The 21,583-nt window shown below is 34.4% G+C and overlaps 7 protein-coding genes across 10 annotated transcripts; 3 read left to right on the plus strand and 4 right to left on the minus strand.

The window, feature by feature from the left end:
* The first annotated feature begins 210 nt into the window (after positions 1–210).
* On the plus strand, positions 211–1,423 carry LOC145726579 (uncharacterized). The gene is made up of 2 exons (XM_081975739.1): positions 211–389; positions 548–1,423. The coding sequence occupies exons 1-2, from the start codon at positions 317–319 to the stop codon at positions 1,222–1,224; spliced, it is 750 nt and encodes a 249-aa protein (XP_081831865.1). The 5' UTR covers positions 211–316; the 3' UTR covers positions 1,225–1,423.
* Positions 1,329–3,263, minus strand: RIOK2 (RIO kinase 2). Its single transcript, XM_081975736.1, has 5 exons — positions 2,602–3,263; positions 2,402–2,544; positions 2,098–2,347; positions 1,894–2,045; positions 1,329–1,839 (listed from the first exon to the last, which is right to left on the minus strand). Exons 1-5 carry the CDS (start codon positions 3,033–3,035, stop codon positions 1,439–1,441), a joined length of 1,380 nt encoding a protein of 459 aa, XP_081831862.1. The 5' UTR covers positions 3,036–3,263; the 3' UTR covers positions 1,329–1,438.
* Positions 3,264–3,406: 143 nt separating this feature from the next.
* Positions 3,407–5,230, plus strand: Gmer (GDP-L-fucose synthase-like protein). The gene is made up of 6 exons (XM_081975738.1): positions 3,407–3,635; positions 3,740–3,854; positions 4,280–4,408; positions 4,473–4,686; positions 4,755–4,883; positions 4,937–5,230. Exons 1-6 carry the CDS (start codon positions 3,502–3,504, stop codon positions 5,170–5,172), a joined length of 957 nt encoding a protein of 318 aa, XP_081831864.1. The 5' UTR covers positions 3,407–3,501; the 3' UTR covers positions 5,173–5,230.
* Positions 5,231–5,291: 61 nt separating this feature from the next.
* LOC145726582 (uncharacterized) lies at positions 5,292–6,838 on the minus strand. 2 transcript variants are annotated; one of them, XM_081975743.1, is made up of 4 exons: positions 6,146–6,838; positions 5,903–6,033; positions 5,733–5,851; positions 5,292–5,678 (listed from the first exon to the last, which is right to left on the minus strand). In XM_081975743.1, exons 1-4 carry the CDS (start codon positions 6,331–6,333, stop codon positions 5,541–5,543), a joined length of 576 nt encoding a protein of 191 aa, XP_081831869.1. In that variant the 5' UTR covers positions 6,334–6,838; the 3' UTR covers positions 5,292–5,540. The 2 variants fall into 2 exon arrangements, with proteins under 2 accessions (XP_081831869.1, XP_081831868.1); XM_081975742.1 differs by having other exon boundaries at positions 5,903–6,048; positions 6,146–6,777.
* Positions 6,839–7,603: 765 nt separating this feature from the next.
* LOC145726573 (fatty acyl-CoA reductase wat-like) lies at positions 7,604–13,520 on the minus strand. Its single transcript, XM_081975732.1, has 8 exons — positions 13,220–13,520; positions 12,919–13,167; positions 12,719–12,864; positions 10,348–10,457; positions 10,111–10,297; positions 9,984–10,054; positions 9,745–9,925; positions 7,604–8,043 (listed from the first exon to the last, which is right to left on the minus strand). Exons 1-8 carry the CDS (start codon positions 13,424–13,426, stop codon positions 7,650–7,652), a joined length of 1,545 nt encoding a protein of 514 aa, XP_081831858.1. The 5' UTR covers positions 13,427–13,520; the 3' UTR covers positions 7,604–7,649.
* Positions 13,521–14,794: 1,274 nt separating this feature from the next.
* Positions 14,795–15,796, plus strand: LOC145726581 (leucine-rich repeat-containing protein 51-like). Of its 2 annotated transcripts, none has more exons than XM_081975740.1 (4): positions 14,795–14,956; positions 15,123–15,334; positions 15,388–15,564; positions 15,618–15,796. In XM_081975740.1, exons 1-4 carry the CDS (start codon positions 14,872–14,874, stop codon positions 15,747–15,749), a joined length of 606 nt encoding a protein of 201 aa, XP_081831866.1. In that variant the 5' UTR covers positions 14,795–14,871; the 3' UTR covers positions 15,750–15,796. The 2 variants fall into 2 exon arrangements, with proteins under 2 accessions (XP_081831866.1, XP_081831867.1); XM_081975741.1 differs by having other exon boundaries at positions 15,123–15,331.
* A 922-nt stretch (positions 15,797–16,718) lies between these two features.
* Positions 16,719–21,482, minus strand: LOC145726569 (uncharacterized). 2 transcript variants are annotated; one of them, XM_081975724.1, is made up of 10 exons: positions 21,088–21,482; positions 20,226–21,034; positions 19,705–20,180; positions 19,432–19,652; positions 19,073–19,372; positions 18,965–19,018; positions 18,765–18,915; positions 18,545–18,711; positions 18,296–18,498; positions 16,719–18,235 (listed from the first exon to the last, which is right to left on the minus strand). In XM_081975724.1, exons 1-10 carry the CDS (start codon positions 21,103–21,105, stop codon positions 16,732–16,734), a joined length of 3,903 nt encoding a protein of 1,300 aa, XP_081831850.1. In that variant the 5' UTR covers positions 21,106–21,482; the 3' UTR covers positions 16,719–16,731. The 2 variants fall into 2 exon arrangements, with proteins under 2 accessions (XP_081831850.1, XP_081831851.1); XM_081975725.1 differs by lacking the exon at positions 21,088–21,482 and having other exon boundaries at positions 19,705–20,167; positions 20,226–20,431.
* Between the last annotated feature and the right edge of the window lie 101 nt (positions 21,483–21,583).

The following is a 21,583-nucleotide window of genomic DNA, read 5'->3' on the forward strand; positions in this document are numbered from 1 at the left end:
AGTTGTCATGCACAATTCAGCATTGAACCCGACTTGTTTTTTCCTTATCAGTCGCATATTCTCAAATAAAAGATAGAGCGAGCAAACGAGATGGTATACTAGAATTGGTAAGTAAGACCAGTCACGTGATGGGAGACGCTAAAAAGCTAAATTGATCACGTGATCGTATCTTACAACATTGTCAATGTCAACAAACTAATAACCAGTAGTTTTAAATTGTTTTTATATACTTTGAATATTTTTGATACATTTTATCAGAAACCACCCCTTAAAATTGTTTAAAGTTTTACGCTGTACATAGTGTGATAGATGCAAAATGAATAGCCGCAGAAATTTGAACTTAACTTTACAGTCGAGTCGAAGGACACCAAGAAATTTAGGTTCAACAGGTCAGTTAAATTCGGTTTGTAAATAATTTGGTAATTTTATTTATGTTTATCGGCTTTGCGACCCATCGTTTAGCAGCACTGGACACCGTTATATCTTAACATTTACAATTTCCAAGTCAAAACAAACTGTATTTCAATATTCTGATCTCCAATTTCAGAATCTCTAGACTCATTAAACACAACATCACTGTCAACAAGTAGTGCAAGTTTTGCTACACCAAAAAGTTCCATTTTTGAAATAGCTCCAAAAGAGGCTGCTTACAATCAGTATCTGCAAGCTATGGTGAAAAGACAACTAGCCAAAAATGCTAATGAAAAACACCAGCAAAATATCAACAGTCAGTTCAAAGCTAATTTAATTAAGCTTGTGGAGTTACAGCAAGCCAGAGGTGACATTCAGCACAAACTTCAAGAGATTGATGAAACTGCTGTTCTGACTGTGGAAGTTAATAAAATAAAGGCCATCCTGGATCAGATTGAAAACATTTTCACTGAACAAGAAATCTTAATTAAAGTGAGAGAGTTTCAGGAGTTTCTAGAAGTGTCAATGGGAAGAGTGCAACTGAAAAAGGTTAAGCCAATTGAAAGTGAAGAACAATTTAGTGAATTAGTGGACCATTTAAGAAGCTTGAACCCACTGCTAAAATCAATTGTTGTGAGACAAGGAGATCAAAAAATTATGGATTTGAATGAAGTTGTCAGTGCTTTAGATGAGCTGAAAAGACTACAAAAAGAAATAAACCAATTAACTAAAAACATTACTAAAGTTAAAGAACAATCTACTTTTTCATTGTTGGAGTTTCTATCTAATAATTTTGATGCAAAATATCATTAATTTGTTAAAACAAATTGTTCAGATTTTAATGGTTGCCATGTGATGTGATTAACTAACAGGATCAAGAACCTAAAGGTACTAAATAAAAGGCTTTCCACTAGAACTGGTTGTGAAGAAAAAAATGTTATTTTAGTTTATATAAATTTTCCAACTTAATTAATAAGGAAGTAAACCATACAATAAAAGAGTTATTATTGAACTAATAGTTCAGATATCATTCACAACCCCAAATTCCATGACTCTGTTGCACAGTTTGCCTGTTTTCGCGCCGAACTCTGGTAACAGCATTGGCTTCACCCTTTGCCACACACTTCTTTCTCTGTGCCCTTTTATCTCTAGCTGCCAATTGTGATTTTACTCGTTTTTTAATTTCTTCCGGATGGATTGTGGTTGCTGTTGATCTAATGCTTCTAGTCTCATCAAATAAATCATCTGAATCACAGTCACTACTTTTTTCTGTGCAAGATGGTGTCATACTCATTACTCTTTTCTGCCAGTCTTCTAATTCAACTTGGCTTGGTGAGTCACAGTTGCTTAAATTGTCTTTTTCCTGTGATGAGTCTAGATAGTTCTCTGGATGGTCTTCAGTGTCCTTAGACTCATCTGACTCTGAACCTAAATATGATTTAGTGCTGTTATTAATTTTAGGATTTTGTAAGTAGTTCTTACCAGATTCATCACTTGTATCTGCCAAACCCATCTCCAAATTTAACTCCTTAGCCATTTGCTTGGTAAATCCAGTGCAAAGAATTTCTGCATCTAGTGTATCAGTCCTTTCAACATCACTGAACTTGGGGAATGTTTCACTTTCATATCCAAACCTAGAGAAATTTTTATAAAACAAGCTGAACCCCAAAACATTCACAACTGTACCTTTTCTTGAAAAACTCCCTAATACAATTAACATCCCTTTCAAAGTACATCTGAGCATTGGGATGTTCAGTGGACATCATTTGGGGGAAATCAATAATAACAGGCTTTTCATCTTCAGTTAAAATAATATTAAACTCATTGAAATCACCATGAATCACGCCAGAGTCAGCAAATTGCAATATCAAGTTCATTAGCTCATCATACAGAGCTTCCAAGTCATTCAGTTCAGACACATGATTTAGCAGTGTGCCTAAAAATTTAAATATTCAAGCTTCCAGTTGATTAGTGCAGTATTGAAGCTTACCATTTACCAACTCCATAACAACACAATGTCTGTTGAAGTCTATAGGTTTGGGCACTGGAAACTTTCTGTCATATAATGCCTTCATGTATGCAAATTCCTTGGTGGCTGATATACGCGACAAGTATAACCAGGATGCTGATTTCCTGGAATTGCAACCAAATTAGGTTAATTCTAATGAATGAATGAATTAAAATAATTACCTGTGTTTGTGGTAATCACGTTTCTCTGACACTTTTCTAAAGCACACCCTACCCAATCTATGAAGTTTGAGGCATATTTCATTACCCTCAGGATCGGCGATAATATATATGTTACTCTCTTTTCCTACCCCAATCTGGTTGCCAAATGAAGCTACAACATTCCTTTTAGTCAGTGAATGCAAAGCCAAATAATCATAACCAGCATTAGTCAAACGGTAACCGTCGTATCGCTTTCCACGCTCGTAGCTCAGTAACTTGTGCTTACAGAGCTCCCTTAACAGTTTGTGGACACCCCCGTGCTGCAGGTTAGCTATGGAGGCTGTCATGGGTCCTGGTACTAGTTCGTGGTTTTTCATGCCCATTTCTATGGCTGTCAGTACCCTGAAGTCTTCAGGAGTAAGGTATCTCATCAGGCTGACGTTTAATTTACCCATTTTCGCGATTTAATGCTACAGTCAAGTTTTATGTGTTTAAGAAATTGTGCAGTGCACACTGTTTTTGTGTCTAAAAAGTGAGGTTAATGAAGTTGTCAATGGTATGGTTTAAACAGCGGTTGCTTTATAAGCAAGCGCTTCTAAAAAACTTTACAAGCAATCTACTAGTACACCACACAACTAATTAAAGACATCACATAAGACGTGTGGTTTAGGTAAAGGTAAAAATTGGATTAGTTAATCAAGAATTTAAGAAAAAAATTCAAACTTAGTACCTTGCTTGTAAGCAAGTTTAATCTGCTTTAAGCAATTAAAAAATATTGACAGCCGACACACAGCTGACTGATTAGTGATTAGTCTGATTCAACCTAACCTCACTTTGATCCATTGTTTTTGTTGACGTGTGCGGCTTCAAGAAGTATTTATAAAAGGATTTTCCTTTTAATATTAAATAGATAATATAGAAATGTCGGAAAAGAAGGTGATATTAGTGACTGGCGGTTCCGGATTAGTGGGTAAAGCCATTCAAACCGTGTCAGAAAAGGAGGGCCGAAGCGACGAAACTTGGATATTTGTCGGCAGCAAAGATGCTGATTTATGGTATGGCCTGGTCTTTTTTAGTTTTTTATTATTTTTACATAATTGCTTACGTGTTAATTTAACAGTTGATTTTGCTGTGATATTAATAAGCTCTAAGTTTACAGTGATTATAACTCAACCAAACAACTGTTTGAGAAGCACAAACCCACACATGTCATACATCTAGCAGCTATGGTTGGAGGACTTTTCCATAACATGTCCCATAATCTGGACTTTTTGGTAATTTTCCCATAAACATAAATTGCTAATATTAGGTGTGTGGAAAGAATGTTTAATTTTACAGTAGTTGGTTTATTTGGTAAAAAATTTAGTCACAATTCAGTGTGTCAGTTATCTTTTGTTTGACAATGATTTAGAGCTTAAATGTGATCTTTATCTCACACTAAATTTTCATGATTTGGAAGATTACACATTTTAGTGTCTTTAACATTACAAATTGATGTTATTAGTTGTATCTATGTTAGGTAATCAATAATACAGTAGATTTGGAAAAAAATTAAAGTCAATTGTCCCTATTACAGCCTCTCATCAAAACAAAGCAGTAAAGAACTTTTATTTCAAAATAATGGTTAGCCAATTATTAGTTTTTTTATTGGCACACATTTTCTCTGCAAATTTATTTGAATTTGTATTATTCTTCATAGAGGAATAACCTCCATATGAATGACAATGTACTGCAAATAAGTTACGAGACGGGCGTCAAGAAAGTAGTTTCCTGCTTATCCACTTGCATATTCCCAGATAAAACAGAGTATCCAATTGATGAAACTATGGTAAGACTTTAAAATAATGACCAAAGTGAAGATAATAATTTTTACTGAGGCGACTTACATGTAGATCCATAACGGTCCGCCGCATCCCTCTAATTTCGGCTACAGCTACGCAAAACGTCTGATTGACGTCATGAATCGCGCCTACCATGAACAGCACGGCTGTACCTTCACATCTGTAGTGCCCTGCAATGTTTTTGGACCGCACGATAACTACAATCCCCAGTCGAGTCACGTGATCCCCGGACTAATTAAGAAATTATACGATATTGTCAATCAAGGTATTTAACGTTTGGAACACTCCACCTACATCAAATCTTCTAGTTACCAATAAACTTTATACATTCAGGTGGGGATACTTTTACTGTAATGGGAACCGGCAAACCATTGAGACAGTTCATCTACTCACTTGACCTGGCGCGATTATTCATTTGGGTTTTGAGGGAGTACAAGGAAGTGGATCCCATCATTTTATCAGGTAATATCTACAGTGTGTCCCCAATGTGTGTGTATCTGTATTTTGGGGTTTAGTGGACGAGTCGGCCGAGGTGTCCATAAAAGAACTGGCCGAGGAACTGGTCAAGGCGTACGATTTTAAGGGGAAAATCGTGTTTGACGTAACGAAAGCTGACGGACAATTCAAGAAAACGGCCAGTAACAAGAAATTGAGAACGTATCTGCCCGATTTCCAGTTTACTCCATTTTCACAAGCTATTAAGGAAAGTGTCGATTGGTATAAGGCTAACCATGCCACTGCCAGAAACTAGTATTACTATGAAAAAATATAAATTTTATATAAAATGTTATGATTAAAGTTGTTGATGAGATTCCCTGAATTCTTTAAATTCCCTAATTTACAGAGTAGGTGGAAAAATATGGTACAGTCTGTTTGTACTATTACTTTTATTAACCCCTATATTCTTTAAATAACTATTTTATAAACAACGCCCTATTAAACTGCATTGTTGTTAATAACACATTTTAATTGAAGTTAATAATTTCCGTCACTTTTTAATTAGTCTTATTAGTCCTTGTGACTCATAAATTTCAGTATCAAAAATAGTACTATATACATAATAACATACAAAACCTAATTTCTAATTAAAGCGGTTGCGATTAAGTAATATGTAAGAATTTACTGATGTTCGTAAATAGGGGCTAAGTCAGTGGCGTGCGTTAAAATAACTGAAGATAACGAGTCGGATGGTTCCAGAATTAATTGCTGACAGTTTGAGTAGGTTTGACAACTGTAATCTTCTTGAGGCAGGAGTTTCTGAAAATTTCCTCCATCAAATGAAAATTCCCTGGGAATTGAGTGAAAACTTACAGGGAATTTCTTGTGGGATATGCAGAAAGTACAAACTTGTCGACTGCCCGAACTGGAATTTGAACTGTCGTCATCTTGGATGTTTTGGATCAATCGAAGACAGGGTTGGTCTACTGGACCTATAAGAAGTTTTTTCAAGAAAAGATTAACAATTTTTTGAACGTACTCACCTGCCATAAGTTGGGTACCCAAGTGAGAAATATAACTAGAAGCCAATCTTAAAGTTTCAATTTTGCTCAGTTTTCTATCCTTTGGTTCCGTAGGTATTAAGGTTCTGAGAGTGGAAAAGGCTGTATTAACACTGAAACAGTAATTACTTTTATTTAAATCAAAAGTAGATCTTCAGCCTGACGGAGGAATGGCGCACAAAACCTTATTCGATTACAATTATTATTAACTAAAAAGTATAATACCTGTGCGTTCTATCTCTTTCCCTGGCATTGGCTTGGCTCCTCTGTTTCAAAGGAGTAGAATAGTCGTGCGACACTGTATTATTGCTGGTTTTCCTTCTTTTACTTTCTCCGTGTCCGTTGTTGATTTTTCTCTGAACCGATTCTTGTGCTAACTGACTAAAATCCGGAGTAAATTGAAGAAAATCCATGATTTTGTTAAACACTTAACCGCAGCGCGCACAACGTTATCCCGCAGGCAACAAGTGTCTGAATCTACACTACAGGCTGCTTTCATCATGTGGATGCAATAATGGGATTCTGGAATAGCCATCTATAGGTCCGTCGGCCGGAAAGTCTCATGAACATTCGGTTAGTAGATTGCCAAGCAATACGTTTGTATAATAGTAGGGCTGTATGATTATTTTGGCAGATGCCTTTGATTAGCGCCTATTAATTATGACGGATATAAAGAACACACTGGTCGGTTGCAAGTCTGATTTTTTTGGCCACGTTATAGGACGAATCAATTAAAGTTAAGGTTCGTCATTGATGGATTTACACAGTTTGATGAGGTTACACGATTTTTATTAGGTGGAGGCATTTCGATTGACCTCTCCCTTACAAAAACAATGCTTGTCCAATTTTAATCGAACTTGATTAAGGAGTAATTTGTTTTAGTTTAACTAATTTTAGGGGAGCCCTCATGCAGGGGAGTTAAATGATGGTGAGTCGCCGTTTAAATTACACACCCCGTTAATTTTCTAGTTTATTACTAATATTTCAGAACAAACTTATTATTAGAAGGTCAACGAAATTAATTTGCTCTGTACGTTCAATGGACCGAGTCCAAACGTTGAGTGAATGAGTGTGTTTATTTAAGCGGTCTTTTTAAAGTTTTGGTCAGTTAAATGTTTTGGTACGCCCGAGTTCGAAACTAATAAGAGCTAACATTAGATTTATTAAAGGAAACAAGTCCAGCGACATTTATTATTTATAAGTATAGATTTATGCTTGGAAACACTTAAAGCTATAAAAATTGATTTTCTACAGTTTTAATATTTCTGAGAATTTATGTCTTATTTAATGTGTAAGTAATTTGAAATTTATATAGGCAAAAGTGACTTTAAGATAAAAAGTGCACAGCAGCCATAAGTTAAAAAAGCGGTTCTTTCACAGTCAAATATAGAGTCTGCTAAAGTAATTATTATGACTGTTGAAAGAACCAGTTCCCATATTATAATAAGTAGGCAGTTTCCTCGTATAAACGTTTTCAACACAGAAATAAAATTGTAAAACAACAACACAGAAAAAAAATACTTAAAGTCTAGTTCGGTTTCTTCAAAAAGGGGCGGAAAACGCTAACCATTTGTCATTTTAAATTTATTGCCCTTCATCAAGGGTTTCACACGTGTTTGACACTTGGTTTACAAAACGTTATATAGGTATAATTAAAGGTCAGGGTGTAAAATTACATATGGGTTGACTAAACCAAAACTTTATTTACACTCATACATCGTAGCAAACTTCAACAAACCAATTTACCTAAAAATAAGGTACCCACCCCAAAAACAAAGGGCAACAATTTGAACAAAACAATCTTTCCTACAACATATAAAACAACGATTGTGGTTATCAAAGACACTATGAACCAGTTTCGTAAGTAACTAATTCGTTTTCTTCCTTCTGGCAGAGTTTCCATAGGGTCCTTCAGAAGGTAAACCCTCAGTCCTTTTACGTACTGTAGGAAGTAGTTATCCCAGTTCACGCAGGTAATGTCGAAATTGAACAGTTCCCGGTCCATAAACGTCATTTTTCGTAACAGTTTGTGAGTGTTTTCCACGTGAAGGAAAAAACTGTTGGTGGTGAAATGTTCGTAGGCTTCTTGGAACTGGTGAAGACGTTTTATGTCTTTGCTACATCTAATCAAATTTTTAGAGTAATTAATAATTGTAATAATGACAGAAATACATTATGTTAAAATTGGGAGACGTTTTACTTTAAAGCGGAAAAACAAAAATATACTATAAATCATCAGGGAACAGGCATAAGAAAATGCAAGAAGCCATATAAACAATATGTTTCATTAGGCCTATTGAGGATGTAGAAATATTGAAATAATACAAGGAGAAAAACAAAAGAAATGTCCCATCTTAATTATAATTACACTGAAAGTAATAACATAAGCTTATTTTTCTGTCAAAATGGAGGATAAAAAAAAACAGTTTGGTGCATTCTGTCTCATTTTGCTTTATAACTCGTTAGGGAGGCCCTTAATACCAAAAACACCTTAATACAACTTATAGACAATTAAATTTTCTACAACTTTCCATAAATACGCTTTTTTGTAGCTTTTTAAATAACGGAGCTGTGCTCAGTCGAATTGGAGTCCACTAGGAGTTAGTTTAAAAAAGTGCCATCGTTGTAAATGTCAAAATATTATTTGAAGGGTCACGTGACTGTTTTAAATGACGAATAGAACATATTTGAAAGATCACGTTAAGTGAATTGTTAAGTATAAACTGATGGTTTTTAAGGTAAAAAATGGTCACGTGACAAAAGTTTGACCGTTTTTCAGTTTAAACTAACCATTTTTAAAGTTCGTGACTCGTTTTGCAGTGAAAATGGTGAAAACGAGACAATTTTCAATCATCAAATTTATTTTTAACGTCAAAACGGAATCTTAAATGTCACGTGACCGTTTTTTTTAGTTTAAAACTGATACATGAATCACGTGACTATTTTCAAGGTTAAAATGTCATCTTTTACGTCACATGACAGTTTGTACGTTAGACTGATATTTTTAAAGGTAAAAATAATGACGTGACGATTTTCATTCATTAAATTTATTTTTAAACGTAACTCTTTTTTAATGCCAAAACTGAATCCTGTGAACGTTATACGTGACTGTAAATGGCAAAATATTTGAAGGATCACGTGACCGTTTTTCAATTTAAATTGATAGTCTGAAAATCACGTGACTTCTTTTAAGGTGCCAACTGTCACCAAATTTAGTTTTAAAGATGACGTGACTCTTTTTTAGCAACAAAACCGATTCTGAAGACCGTTTTTCAGTTTAAACCAATATTTTTAATGTCACGAAAATAGTCACGTGACAATCATCAATTAAAAAAAAAAAAAGTATAGAGACTCATTGTTAGCGTCAAAATGGAATCCTAAAGGTCATGTGACTGTTTTAAATGGCATAATCGTATTTGAGAAGAAGCTACGTGAACGTTTTTTAGTTTTAAACAATGAATTAATCAAGTGACTATTTTTAAAGTTAAAAAATACCAAAGAACTCTCAGTACAACGAGAGTACAATCATTTCATTGATTTCTCCTTCTAGTGCACTCTTTCGACCACCTAAATATCCAGATTTAAATACAATAGACTTGCGATATTTTGTGTCATCTAAATTATTCGCTTTTATAAGCCAAAGTCACGAAATGTTAATTCTGTAATAAATGACTGATGAGGCTTCTTTGGTCGTCTTATTTTCAATTTTTATACTGGACGTTTGAAAATATGAAACAATTAAACTCCTGATTACCAATCAATCTCATTTTGATAGGAAAAATAAGGTGAAATTGGTTAATAATGTGTAAATAAAAGACACTTACGTGGGTTTACCTCCTTTTAAGCGTACCACTTGATCGACAATGATGGCGACCAGGGTGTGCAAAAAAAATCGCACCACTAAATAATTGTACCTGCAAGCAGTTACAAACTTGATAGGGTACGCTACTGTTTTAATACTCGGAATAGTATCACCATATCGTTTGCATAATGCGAAAACTTCGCCTGTAATAAAATTTATTATAATCAACGTAAAAAGTAAAAAATGTTAACAGTTTTATACTTTGAGTAATTGGATTGTCTTGTACGCTACCAATGTTGTAAACGGGAATTTCCGATTGTTTTTGGAATGTTCTGAAATGTTCACATACAGAAAGAACGCTGATTTTCGATTTTAGGGTAACACTTACTCCCCAGTATTCCAACCAGCTGCTATACATTCATTGATTACAAAATCAGCAGGTATCAGATCCAAACAAACGTTTGATTGGAAGTAGGAAATCTGTGTAATACCCAAACCATTAATTATTGCGAGTCCAGCCAGAGTGAACACATTGTCAACGAATGAGCTTACAGGTTCTTTATACGTTGAAATAACTGAAAAAATTTGTGTAAATATCCAGGTACAGTGAATGTTAGTTACCTACCTATAGCAGGTCTGGCTATACATATAGGGAGACCTTTTCCCTTGCGATTAATGTAATCCTCGGCTACTTGTTTGGTAAAAGTGTAAGTGTTTGGCCAGGCCCCCACTACACTATATATAAAATAATAAAATCATAATACGCAATTCTGTTTTATGTTGATTAGAGTAAGTACACGGTTTCCCAATGAATAAATAATACACCGAGTTAACAAACAATAAATTATTAATGACAAATTTAATTTATTCATTATTATTAATTAAAAACAAAAAATAGTATGTTCAAATTTGATTCATTGTCATTATGATGACCTTTCCACAACCAGCCAGTGTCGTGTCAATGTCACTGTATAAATTATGTTAAGAGTGTAAAAAAAACAAACCAATTGTGCACTTTAGAGTGATTTCGTATTCTGCGTTACAAGGCCCATGTATTGTATTATAATTTTCAGTAGGATTTATTATGTCCAGAGATAAAACATTTCTATTATAAGTGGAGTCTGGATTTCTAGAAATTTTGCTTTTTGTAAATAATAAAACCCACCAACCTTTGACATCTAATGTGAACGATGGAAAAACACATTATTTGACAGATTTTTTTCATGCCTTTTTTCTCCTTTTTGTGCTTATTTGCTGCTATTTTTGTATGGTTTAACTATAGTTTTTGACAAAAAACGGAGGAGTTTTACGTAATCTTATTGATTCCGTAACGTCGCACAGTGGGTCATTGGGCCCTAACTGGTAATAATGACTTGCAATATTGAGATATTGAAGGCTTCTGAGAGACAAAACAATACCAATTATATGTTGCAAAATGGGTATCAATTTACAAATTAAAACTGACCAAAAAATTTCTAAATGCTCCTGAAATAGTTTAAAAAAATGTAAAAACATTAAAATAACTAAAACAATAAATAACATAAAACACTATAGAAGCTCTAAAATTCCTTGCAAAAGCTTACAAAACATCCTAGAAACGTCCAAAAGCTTTTCAATTTATCTAGAAGCTCTCAAAAGATTTAAAGACAATCTAAAAGCTTCCGTATGCTTCTAGAGCAGTTTAACAGCTTTCAAAAGTTTCTAGAAACGTTTACAAGGTTTCAAATGCCTTAAAAGCTTAAAACTGTTGGTGGGTCATTATTTTTGCTCACCCTGTACACAATTTTGTAGATACCATTTTTTGCTCTACACCACTAAAAACAGCAGTTTAAGACGATTCTTTTCAGTGGTTGAACCACCCTAAACTTCCAAAAATAACCAGGAAACAGGGTGATCAAGTTTTGAACTAATTTTCGGTAAAAAGTGCATTAAAGTAGTTTTTGGAAAATATTTCAAAAACGCTTAAATTCACATAAAAACTGCATTAGTTCAAAATTGTTCCTAATGAACCACGAAACCAAACTACGTAACGTATAAACTTCAATACAGTTGCCAGTATACAGGGTTGCACAAAATTGTTAGTGGGTCATTAATTTTACTCACGCTGTACACAATTTGTTAGATACAATTTTTTGCTCTACACCTCTAAAAACAGCAGTTTAAGACGATTTATTTGAGTGGTTAAACCACACTAAACTCCCAAAAATAACCAAGATATAGGGTGTTCAAGTTTTAAGCTAATTTTCGGTAAAAAGTGCATCAAAGTAGTTTTTCAAACAGTCTCAAAGCTTCCAAATGATCTTTAGCTAATCTAGAAGTTCTAAAAAAATCAAAGCAGTGTAAAAGCTTCCATAAGTTTTCAAATGCTTTAAAAGCAGTCCAAGACCTTCAATGCTTTTTAAACTCTCCAGAAATCTTCCAAATGCTCCTAAAGTAGTCTAAAAAGATTTCAAAACACTACAGAAACCCCAAAATGCTTCTAAAGCAGTCGGAAGTTTTTCAAAACAGTCTAGAAGCTTTCAAAAGCTTTAAGAACAGTCTAAAAGATTGCAAATGCTCTTTAACTAGTCTAGTCGAAGCTTCCAAAAGATTTTAAAACAGATTAAAGCTTCCAAAAAATTCTAAAGCCGTGTAAGAATTTCCAAATGCCTTTAAAGCATCCCAGAACCTTCAATATGCCCTACTGTTCAAAAACCTTCCAAATGCTCATCAAGTAGTTCAAACAAATTCTGAAAGTTTTCAAAACAGTCTAAAATCTAAGAAAATAAATTTGCTATTTATGTGCTTTATTTCCGATTTTAGTGCTTTTTAATCCGAACTCTAATTATAAACTTCACAAACGAGCATTCCGGAAGTGCTCGGAAATCGTGCTTGAACACCTTTTACTGACATTTTGTGACGTTAGTTCGCTTTAAACTGCAATTTTCATGCGCAAAAGTGACCAAAGTTATTCACTTTCTGCTCTTACCATATAAAATATTCTATTTCAATCATACCTTTTAGTCATAACTTCAACAGTATCATCGTCAAGACTTTCGCAAACCGCTATCAGATCTTCAGCTTTTATTTTAGAAGGATAAATTTCTTCCTTTATTTCTCTCAGATTTGAGTTGGAGTAAGCAGTCCCCACATAGATAAATGTCTATATTAAAATGATTCATTTAATTTTGTTTAATTGTACAGGATAACAACTTACTTTTAGTTTTTTTATCCTATTGGCTATATCCACTAGATCTCTGACCGATCTAACATTGGTTCTGGTGGCAATTTTTAATTGTTCATCAAATTTGACAATGGCTGCACAATGAATTATCACATTCACCTCGTTAATGATAGTGTTGACATTTTCCTGACTCAGTCCTAGCATTGGCAGTGAACAGTCTCCTTCCATCAGTACCACTTTGGTTAAAACTTCAGGATTGGTTCGTTTAATCCCGTTGAATACCTGGAAATTAACACAATTATTACAAAATCAGTTTAACTTGAGATATTATTACGATTGACTCAAAGAGATCCTCCATTCTCTTAGAGGTTGGTGCTTTTTCTTTGTTTCTCACTAGAATGAACACTTTTTTTATTGGTAGTGACCTCAAGATTTTCTCTAAAAAGAGTTTTCCAACGAAACCAGTGCAGCCCGTTAGAAATACTGTGGCGTCTTTGTAAAATCTTTGGATATCAGACAATTCCACCTGGGGTCCTTCCATTGCCTTCTATTATATGTCAACTGCTTCGATTTCGGTAAAACACTGAATGATCACTGGTTGTTGTACTTTATAGTGTCGCAAAACAAATTGCACTATATACTTATTTAAACGTCTATTATGGTACACTGATTGTTTCAGTTTTCATTAAATGCACATAATTGTGACGTTGGACAAATGTACATTTTGCAGCTACATAGTGGTATTTATGCAGTGGTTGTCTTACTTTAGAGCTTCTATTTTCAGTACTTTAGGAAATAACGCACTTAAATGGTAAGTCCACATGTGTAGCGAGTTTGGGTAAAAGGGGGGTAGGTTTGTGATTGGTCAAAAAAAAGCAGCTTTCAGTTTGCTGCTTTTTCTTGACCAATCACAAACTATGAACAAACAGTGCTATTGTCTCATTCGCCAAGTGGTCAAATTTAACAGGAAGTCTGATTGATATTTTGCGACTAACTGTCTGACTTACAAAGCTTTTTTGCTATCTTTGTCTGAAACAGTGGTTTGCAAGGAAATTGTTTACTCACTTCTAACCTTTCTTTTCTTATGAATACTTTTGAAATTAGCATGTCGGGCATTTACCCAAATAGCAGAATTCTACATATTTTTAATAAAGTATATTAGCTTATTGAGTAGAATTAGCATCACTATACGTAAAATCAAAGTAAACTATGATGACGTCACAAACGAGAAAAATTTCATTGTTATTATAGAATGCAAACTTACTTATTATACTTACAAAATATTGAAATACTTTGTTCAAAAAACAATTTTATGTTTACTTACATATTGTGGCCACTATATAGCATCAAAAAATCAATTTTTGGAATATTGTTGATTTGCATGTCTATACATATATTAAATTTTACTTTAATATTAAATCAACTTTGCATCTTGTGCATAATTAAAGAGCCCATATACAAAAGTGAAAAAAAAACGTATAATATCTGCGTCATATCACTGATGACTGAAAGTGGAATAACGTTGTTCACACAGGTATTTAAGACAGTTTTCTATTGTTATCTGATTTTTAGTATGCTAAAATATGTCCTATTTTACAGTATTAAGTTCGCATTATGTTGAATACAAGTGTGTGAGACCACTAGACAGTATTATGCATATCCATAAGGGTAAAAGTCGCAAACTTTGATTGTTTATACATGATTTGCAAGTATTGCAGCTAAGAGGGCTGAATTACTGTAAATCTCGGTGTATAGTGCGTTTTTTTGTGATTGGTCAAAAAAAAGCAGTTTTCCAAACTTGCTGCTTTTTCTTGACCAATCACAAACAACACAACAATTAATTAAACAAGCACGTAACAATAACCCTTTTAAAAACACCTGGTTTGTACTATTAAAGGTGTTTTCAATCGATTTTTGCACACATTAAACGACATCGTTCCTTTTCGAATGCATTTACTAATACGGAGGGATTAGGTATGAAAACTCATGGATCTTTCACGGCAACAATTGAAGAAACTGGAAGTTTCCTTGCCGGTCGATTTTTCGTTTAAAAAAATGACACAAATCAAAGGTTAGTTGTTAGAATTTTTTGACTTTTGTGCTAATAATTAAAGCATTTATACGAAATACACTAAAATATCTAAAACAATATCTGAATCAATAATATTAGACATTTAGATGTTGAGCAGTTTCTTTCAGGTAGCAAAAAAAGCTGCTTCTGAGTATTTAATTTGTAGCAATTGGTTTGGAGGGTGCAAGATATACGAGAGTGGGTGGTATTCCTGAAAGAGGTCCAGAAAACCGTTTTTTAACCAAATCACTGTGGCTAAACAACAACAAACTGAAGAGCACTAAAAATATCCACGAACTGGTGAACGCTACCATCGAATACCCCTTCAAACTCAGCTGGATTGACTTTTCGTTTAATTATATTACAGAAATTGATGTGGTAAGTTAACAACACTACTAACCAGAGTTTTACTTGTAAAATTGCTCCTTTAGAGCCTTTTATCATTCCCGGAATTGAAAATTCTTTACTTCCATGGTAACTGTCTTAACGACCTCAACGAAGTCTACAAACTGAGACCGTTGAAAGAGTTGCGAACCGTGACGTTTCACGGTAACCCCATCGCTAACCATCCAAATTACAGAAGTTACGTCGTATCTGTTTTGCCTCAAGTAGGTTTTACAATCAATATACCATAAGTTGACTTCTATAATTTCAATTTTAGATTATAAATTTGGATTTCACCCCCGTGCTCAAAACTGAAAAGCTTTTTGCGCTGCCTCCTGAAGTTATTAAAAAATTCAGGGAAGAAAAACTGAAAGATCAGCAAATGCCCACCAAAGCAACCAAAACATAACACTGTACATTTTTTAAGTTTGTATAAAAAAATCCATTTTTCAAAAATACAGTTTGAAGTCAATTAATGCGGCAACAGCGCGTGTGAACTGCCATGACATCTTGCGGACAAAAACGAAAGTTAAAAAAATAGTTCTTATTTCGGTCAGCCATTTTGAATCACCAGATAAAAACTGAATAATCTTAAGCGAAATAAGAAATATATTTCTTTCAAACTGCATAAAAAAAACAACCTGAAAGTACTTACTGATGATGTGATCAACATTTTCCGGCATCTCCAATATTCTACAGTATCTCGGTAACATATGAAGTCTGTTCGCAGAGGCAATCCCCCTGACTGGTTTCCAACTCAAAAACAGTAAATGTCAAGTTTCATTGGTTGAATGCTCACGTGACTATGACGTTTTCTGTTGGAGATTCTCTCTACGAACAGACCTATAATGAAGAGCTAGAGCTTTTTTTAACTGCTTTTTGAGATACAGTATACAGGTGTGGTAAATCCAAAACCGACCATAGGAAAACCGCGTAACGGACAGAGAAACGTACATTATTGCATGCGCGGGACTAAGACAGAAAACGAAAAAAATATCAAGTAGGCCATATTTTCAGCGCGCTGTTGCCAAACGCCAAGTATCACTCAAATACCGTCGACAAAATAACTTAACGTTTCTCTGTCCGTTACGCGGTTTTCCTATGGTCGGTTTTGGATTTACCACACCTGTATCTCAGTAACATGAAAAAAGAATTAATTACAATTTTAATTTTTACAGGTTAGGTTAGGTGATTTTTAGTTTAGAAATGTTGAAAAGTGCCGAGTGTGGTGTCCAGAGAATGAATTTTCCAGATACAATTTTAAAATATCTTGGCCTTTTTTGGTGCTTTAAATTAATTGGTTTTATTTCGCAATGATGTTAGTTTGCCTGTTACAGTAATGTTGAGGAATACAATTTTAAAAATTAATACACGTACACAGTCAACAAACACTATTTACTAGTTTTCAGCGTGATAGCCTTCTCGTACAAATCTAACTTTCTATAATTACAAAAATGATTCAAAAACACTAAAACGCACCGAGTTAAATCGTCAAAATCCACGTAATCATTCGCTTCAGCTTCATAGAATGTTGCGTTGGTCGCATTGTCTTTAATGTCATTAGATGCTTGAACAGCCGAATAAACATCCTTGACAAAATCGTACGCTACTATATCACTATCAAAGTACTGAATCAAAAAATTGTAACTAAATGCAATTTTTAGCGCAGCTCTGGGACTCGGTAAACTGACTTTCGCTGCAAAAGTTATAAAATGAAACTTTCCTTCTTGCAGTAAAAGTTTAAGTGAAAGTTTTAAAATTCGCTTTTTATCACACAAGCAAAACGAGTTTAGGTACAGGTATTTTAAAGATTGAGACACGTCTTCCACTACATCTTCATCCGTTAAAGGGGGTAAAGTAGTAAAGTGCTTTACTGCGGATTTAATAAAGTGTCGGTCAGCATCAGACTTTTCCTTTACCTCCGATAAAATTAGTAGTATAATTGATGTTTTGTAAATTTCTTGATTAGATTTATAGTTTTGTCTGACCTTATTCAGTAATTTGCTTGAAACGCATTTTTCTACACACCTTTCAAAAAGTAGTAAAACAGTTTTAAAATAACACATTAATACGTATTTGCCACTTAACTGCAAAGAGTACCACAACAAAATTTCGACTAACTGAAAACTGATTTCTTGATACCGATCTATTATAGACAAGACCTTCACTTGCAAACACTCAGGAAGGTTTAAATGTAATACAGACTCCAACACTTGGGGTAAATCTTTCGGAGATGAGTTTACTAGTAAATATGGTATGTAGTTGTGCAAACTAATGCGCTGAAGCTGCTTTGGTTGTTCTAAGTATGCTAAAACTTCCTGAGTGGGTAGTACTTTAACTAGAAGACAATCAAATTGCTCTAAGTTGAATTTTCTGAGAAATCCAGTTAGTTGAGTAAATTTTTGTTGTATTTTCAACTCAGGCTCGTTGGATACACATTTCTGATATTTATCATTTAACTCTTGTAACAACTCTAAATAATTCCTTAAAACGTTTTTTTGCCTTATAATGTTGAAGTCATCTAAGAGGTTTTGAACAATGTTTTCAATTGTGGAGGGAATATTTTTTCCACGGCATAAAGACAGGAAGGATCTGGCGGCAAATATTCCATACAAATTTGATTTTTGCCCTACCAAATCTAGGAAAACATTTGAAAAATTGAGCTTTGACGTGACCGGGAAAGGCTGGGCCTTAATTTGCGACTCGGAGAAAAACTGCATTACCGCTAACACGGAATCAGTTTTGGGTTCGTGCACTAACGTTTTATAAAACAGCGGCATCAACTGAGGGAAAAGTTGGAATAGATCTTCCACACTTTTAGCGCGGTTATTGTACGATATGTGGACACCCAAAAACCGGTCTATTAAGGCTTTTTCCAACTGGATACAGGCATTACTACATCAGTAAATTAAACGTAAAAACAACGTAAAACTTTTTGTTAAAACAAAAACTTACCGTACAACCCAGTTTTGATTTTTGAAATGTCGGACGCACTGTAATATAGCTTCAGGAGCGTATTTCAAAGTGGATACATACAAAGTGTTGTCAGACATAAGGATTTCCAAACAATGTAATGTTGACGATATTGTGGCGTCTGTGTAACTGTCTTCATGGTTCAATATTTGCAACAAATCCCTCAGGGTGAGGTTGAGCAATGTCTGAATAATACAAATTAATAGTTTCCTACAAGACTTACAAACCAACCTTTTGGGGAGTAAAGTCGGAGGTACAAAGTGCGTGTATTATAAGCCGCGTTTCAGGATTTCTACGAATTGTCACGTTTTGTACTGAAACCGCATCTTTAAGCTTGATTATAGTGTCAGAAAGTATTTGTATTTTTAAATCTTTCAGGTCCTGCCTGTCCAAGTTATCTGCAAAAAAAAATCCACATTAAAACCACGAAAAGTAAAGGTAAAGGTATTACAAGAAAATAGGCGTTCCAGCAACATGGCGCTTGTTGTGGTAGGTCTTCGCATGCTGGAATGTTGGATTACTTCAATAATAGATGCAGTCAGTAATGGAAAGTCGGCCGAAGTTGTTATTGAAGCATTGTCCATCAGAAACTCACATAAAATCTATAGGAAATTCTCCACACTTACAAAAACTTTACAAATTTCAACTCACATTATAAAGTGCCTCTAGTGTTTTTTCAGTCCTGTTACCACAACTGTTAATACCCTACAACAACCGTCAACGCTTTATCCACTCTTATTTTGTTTAATAAATACTGACCTGTTCCTCTTTGTATGCTTCCTGTGATAAAATCCGCGCAACGCGCGGAAAACAAAAATTACAGACCCAATGTGAATTATCAGAAAATGTCTCCTGGAAGTCTGATTGTTTGGATATACTGCAAACAGATACAAACAACAGAGTAGCCTTAAATAAGTCACTTATTTGCAATTTTCGGTTATAAAAAATTTCAAACAGTTCTGAAAAAAGTAGTTGTAATGCAATCTTATTTTTAGTTGGGTCAACTTTGGCATTTATAGTGGCTACACAAAACGTGACGTTTTTCACTGAATTAGAGGCCTACAAAACCAAAAAAAAAAAAACATCAGCAAGCCTACTAGTGTCTACTATACACACACCTGAATAGACAAATTGTCAGAAAGTTTATTAATAAAAGACAGTAAAAAATCATTAGTGAATGTTGCTGAATTATGCTCAACTAACACCACCAGTTTGACCAGATACTCTCCTGAAGCACAAAAATCTAAAAAAACTTGTTCTGTAAAAGCTTTAAACTTCTCATCAGTCACCAGGGTGTAAAAGTAACTCTCCTCCTGGGATTTATCACACTTATTTGCAGCTAAAACAGTAATATGTCAAACAGTATCGGGTTGAACAATCAGACTTATTACCATGCAACAAGGCTATTAAAATTTGTGCTCCTAATTCTGATCTTGGGGTTTTCAACATTAACATCCCCAGTTTAAACATTGCACTCATATACTTTGCATGTAGGGCCAAACTGCTGGCACAAAACGTTTGCAATGCTTCTAATTGCTTTGAAGACAAACAGTCACTTGCTTCCTCCAAATACTCCATAACTAAACTCACTTCAGCTATGCTTGGACAAATGGATTTTTTATGGGAAGGTGTTATTACAATTTGAAAAGCTAACGATTTGGTTTCAGCATTAGCAAACAGGGATTTAAGTAGGTTTAAGTGATTTTCCATAAACTGTGCTACAATACCAATCCTTCGAGACTCAAGAAGCACATTTCCCTTTATTTTCTTAGGGATAGAAGTTTGACACAAAAAGTTACACATGTATAACTTGTAGTGTCTCAGTGTAATGGGTATCCAATATTTTAGTAGGCTCTGGAAAAATTCCCTATAGGTCTGACATAGAAATAAAACACATTTAGATGGTACTCACCCCTGACAGTCTAAGTGTTTTAGTTTGACATAAAATTGGGGCCACACAGTCACTTCCCATGCTGTGATGTTACATGAAGGTAATTTGGTAAGTAGCATTTTATACAATGAGCCCCCTTCATGATTTTCTATGTTATTGGAAAACATGTCAATCACTTTACTCACTACCAGTTGGGGTGATTTATTATTAAAATGGTTTATTAGTAAAAAATCTAAAGCACTAATGGACACTCCTTTGAAAGGTAGAAAATTCAGGCACTGAACCTGCTTTAATATTGTCAGACTTGAAAGTTGCAATGTTTTTAGAGTAATTTCTTCAGCATACTGTTTGAAAAATTTGTGGGGTGACAATGCTACTACTTGAGCAAAATTAAACAGCTCTACAGAAAAACTGTCATCTATTTTAGGTTTCAAAGAATTAAGTAAACTAGTGACAACTTTTAATAAGTGCAAAGACTCCTTGTGAACAGGGCTGAAAGTTTTTATGGCAAGTTTTAAAACTTCAACTGCAGTTAGTGGATCATCAACAACCATCATGGTGCAATGCTTCAATGAGGATAATAGTACAAGCTTGGTAAACCAACTGTCACGGTAGTATACTTGAAAATTATCAATGCATAATCTTTTGTCTTGCTTCTCTATTGATTTTAATAGCTTGAGGACATTTGTTTGGTGGCTGAAACCAGATTTTGCAAGACATTGATGGATGTTAAAAAGGAGGTGTTTAAATTGCTCAGGCTGTACACAGCTGTGGCTCAGCTGCAGTAGATACATTAACGCACTAATGGGGTCAGCTTCGACGGAGTTTTTCTGGAAAAAAGTATGTTGTTTGTGCTTTATGTTTGAATTGTGTATTGGCCTACCAGAAATGAATGATCCATATTTTATTTCAATTTTGGTTGTTTAAGCCACTTTATTCTAGTTGTCCATAAAACTGTTCGTAACAAAAGTACTTCAGAATTATAAGGCCTAAAAACTGTTTTCCTTTAAATTTTTTAAATTAATCCATTATTTTTAAAAAACATCATACATAACCTCAAACAGTTTTTAGGGAGAGATTACGTTACCGCATACAAGTAGTTCCTTGAATTGAAGGATAGATAGATTCACAATTCAGGTGAAAAAAGGCACAGTCTGAACCACACTTTACTTAAACTTAGCAGAGACAACTTAGTTTAAAGTACGACGATGCAAATGACGGTAAAAATGTGATTAAAAAAAGAGTAAAAACTGTCCAAACTGAATACCGCAAAAACCACAATTTAGCGTCTTTAGACACTCCCGTTTGTAATAAGCTAACTTGAGTTGCGTTCAAATCAAACAGATGGCGACACCACATATGAAACGGCGTTCTCATAT

This window comes from Ips typographus, linkage group LG3, assembly GCF_016097725.1.
Source record: "Ips typographus isolate SLU linkage group LG3, UJ_Ityp_2.0, whole genome shotgun sequence".
NCBI lineage: Eukaryota > Metazoa > Arthropoda > Insecta > Coleoptera > Curculionidae > Ips > Ips typographus.

Coding starts and splice junctions, on each gene's coding strand:
- LOC145726579 (XM_081975739.1), top strand. CDS start 317: ATGAATAGCCGCAGAAATTTGAACTTAACTTTACAGTCGAGTCGAAGG. Junction 390..547: donor AAGAAATTTAGGTTCAACAG/GTCAGTTAAATT, acceptor CTCCAATTTCAG/AATCTCTAGACTCATTAAAC.
- RIOK2 (XM_081975736.1), bottom strand. CDS start 3,035: ATGGGTAAATTAAACGTCAGCCTGATGAGATACCTTACTCCTGAAGAC. Junction 2,545..2,601: donor CGTGATTACCACAAACACAG/GTAATTATTTTA, acceptor TTGCAATTCCAG/GAAATCAGCATCCTGGTTAT. Junction 1,840..1,893: donor AGATACAAGTGATGAATCTG/GTAAGAACTACT, acceptor AATCATATTTAG/GTTCAGAGTCAGATGAGTCT.
- Gmer (XM_081975738.1), top strand. CDS start 3,502: ATGTCGGAAAAGAAGGTGATATTAGTGACTGGCGGTTCCGGATTAGTG. Junction 4,409..4,472: donor ATCCAATTGATGAAACTATG/GTAAGACTTTAA, acceptor ACTTACATGTAG/ATCCATAACGGTCCGCCGCA. Junction 4,687..4,754: donor ATACGATATTGTCAATCAAG/GTATTTAACGTT, acceptor TTATACATTCAG/GTGGGGATACTTTTACTGTA.
- LOC145726582 (XM_081975742.1), bottom strand. CDS start 6,333: ATGGATTTTCTTCAATTTACTCCGGATTTTAGTCAGTTAGCACAAGAA. Junction 6,049..6,145: donor GAAAGAGATAGAACGCACAG/GTATTATACTTT, acceptor TTTAAATAAAAG/TAATTACTGTTTCAGTGTTA. Junction 5,679..5,732: donor TATCCCACAAGAAATTCCCT/GTAAGTTTTCAC, acceptor GGAAATTTTCAG/AAACTCCTGCCTCAAGAAGA.
- LOC145726573 (XM_081975732.1), bottom strand. CDS start 13,426: ATGGAAGGACCCCAGGTGGAATTGTCTGATATCCAAAGATTTTACAAA. Junction 13,168..13,219: donor AGGATCTCTTTGAGTCAATC/GTAATAATATCT, acceptor GTTAATTTCCAG/GTATTCAACGGGATTAAACG. Junction 10,055..10,110: donor GCTGGTTGGAATACTGGGGA/GTAAGTGTTACC, acceptor TGAACATTTCAG/AACATTCCAAAAACAATCGG.
- LOC145726581 (XM_081975740.1), top strand. CDS start 14,872: ATGGATCTTTCACGGCAACAATTGAAGAAACTGGAAGTTTCCTTGCCG. Junction 15,335..15,387: donor ATATTACAGAAATTGATGTG/GTAAGTTAACAA, acceptor TTGCTCCTTTAG/AGCCTTTTATCATTCCCGGA. Junction 15,565..15,617: donor TCGTATCTGTTTTGCCTCAA/GTAGGTTTTACA, acceptor TTTCAATTTTAG/ATTATAAATTTGGATTTCAC.
- LOC145726569 (XM_081975724.1), bottom strand. Junction 20,181..20,225: donor AAACACTTAGACTGTCAGGG/GTGAGTACCATC, acceptor TCAGACCTATAG/GGAATTTTTCCAGAGCCTAC. Junction 18,916..18,964: donor CACTAGAGGCACTTTATAAT/GTGAGTTGAAAT, acceptor AATTTCCTATAG/ATTTTATGTGAGTTTCTGAT.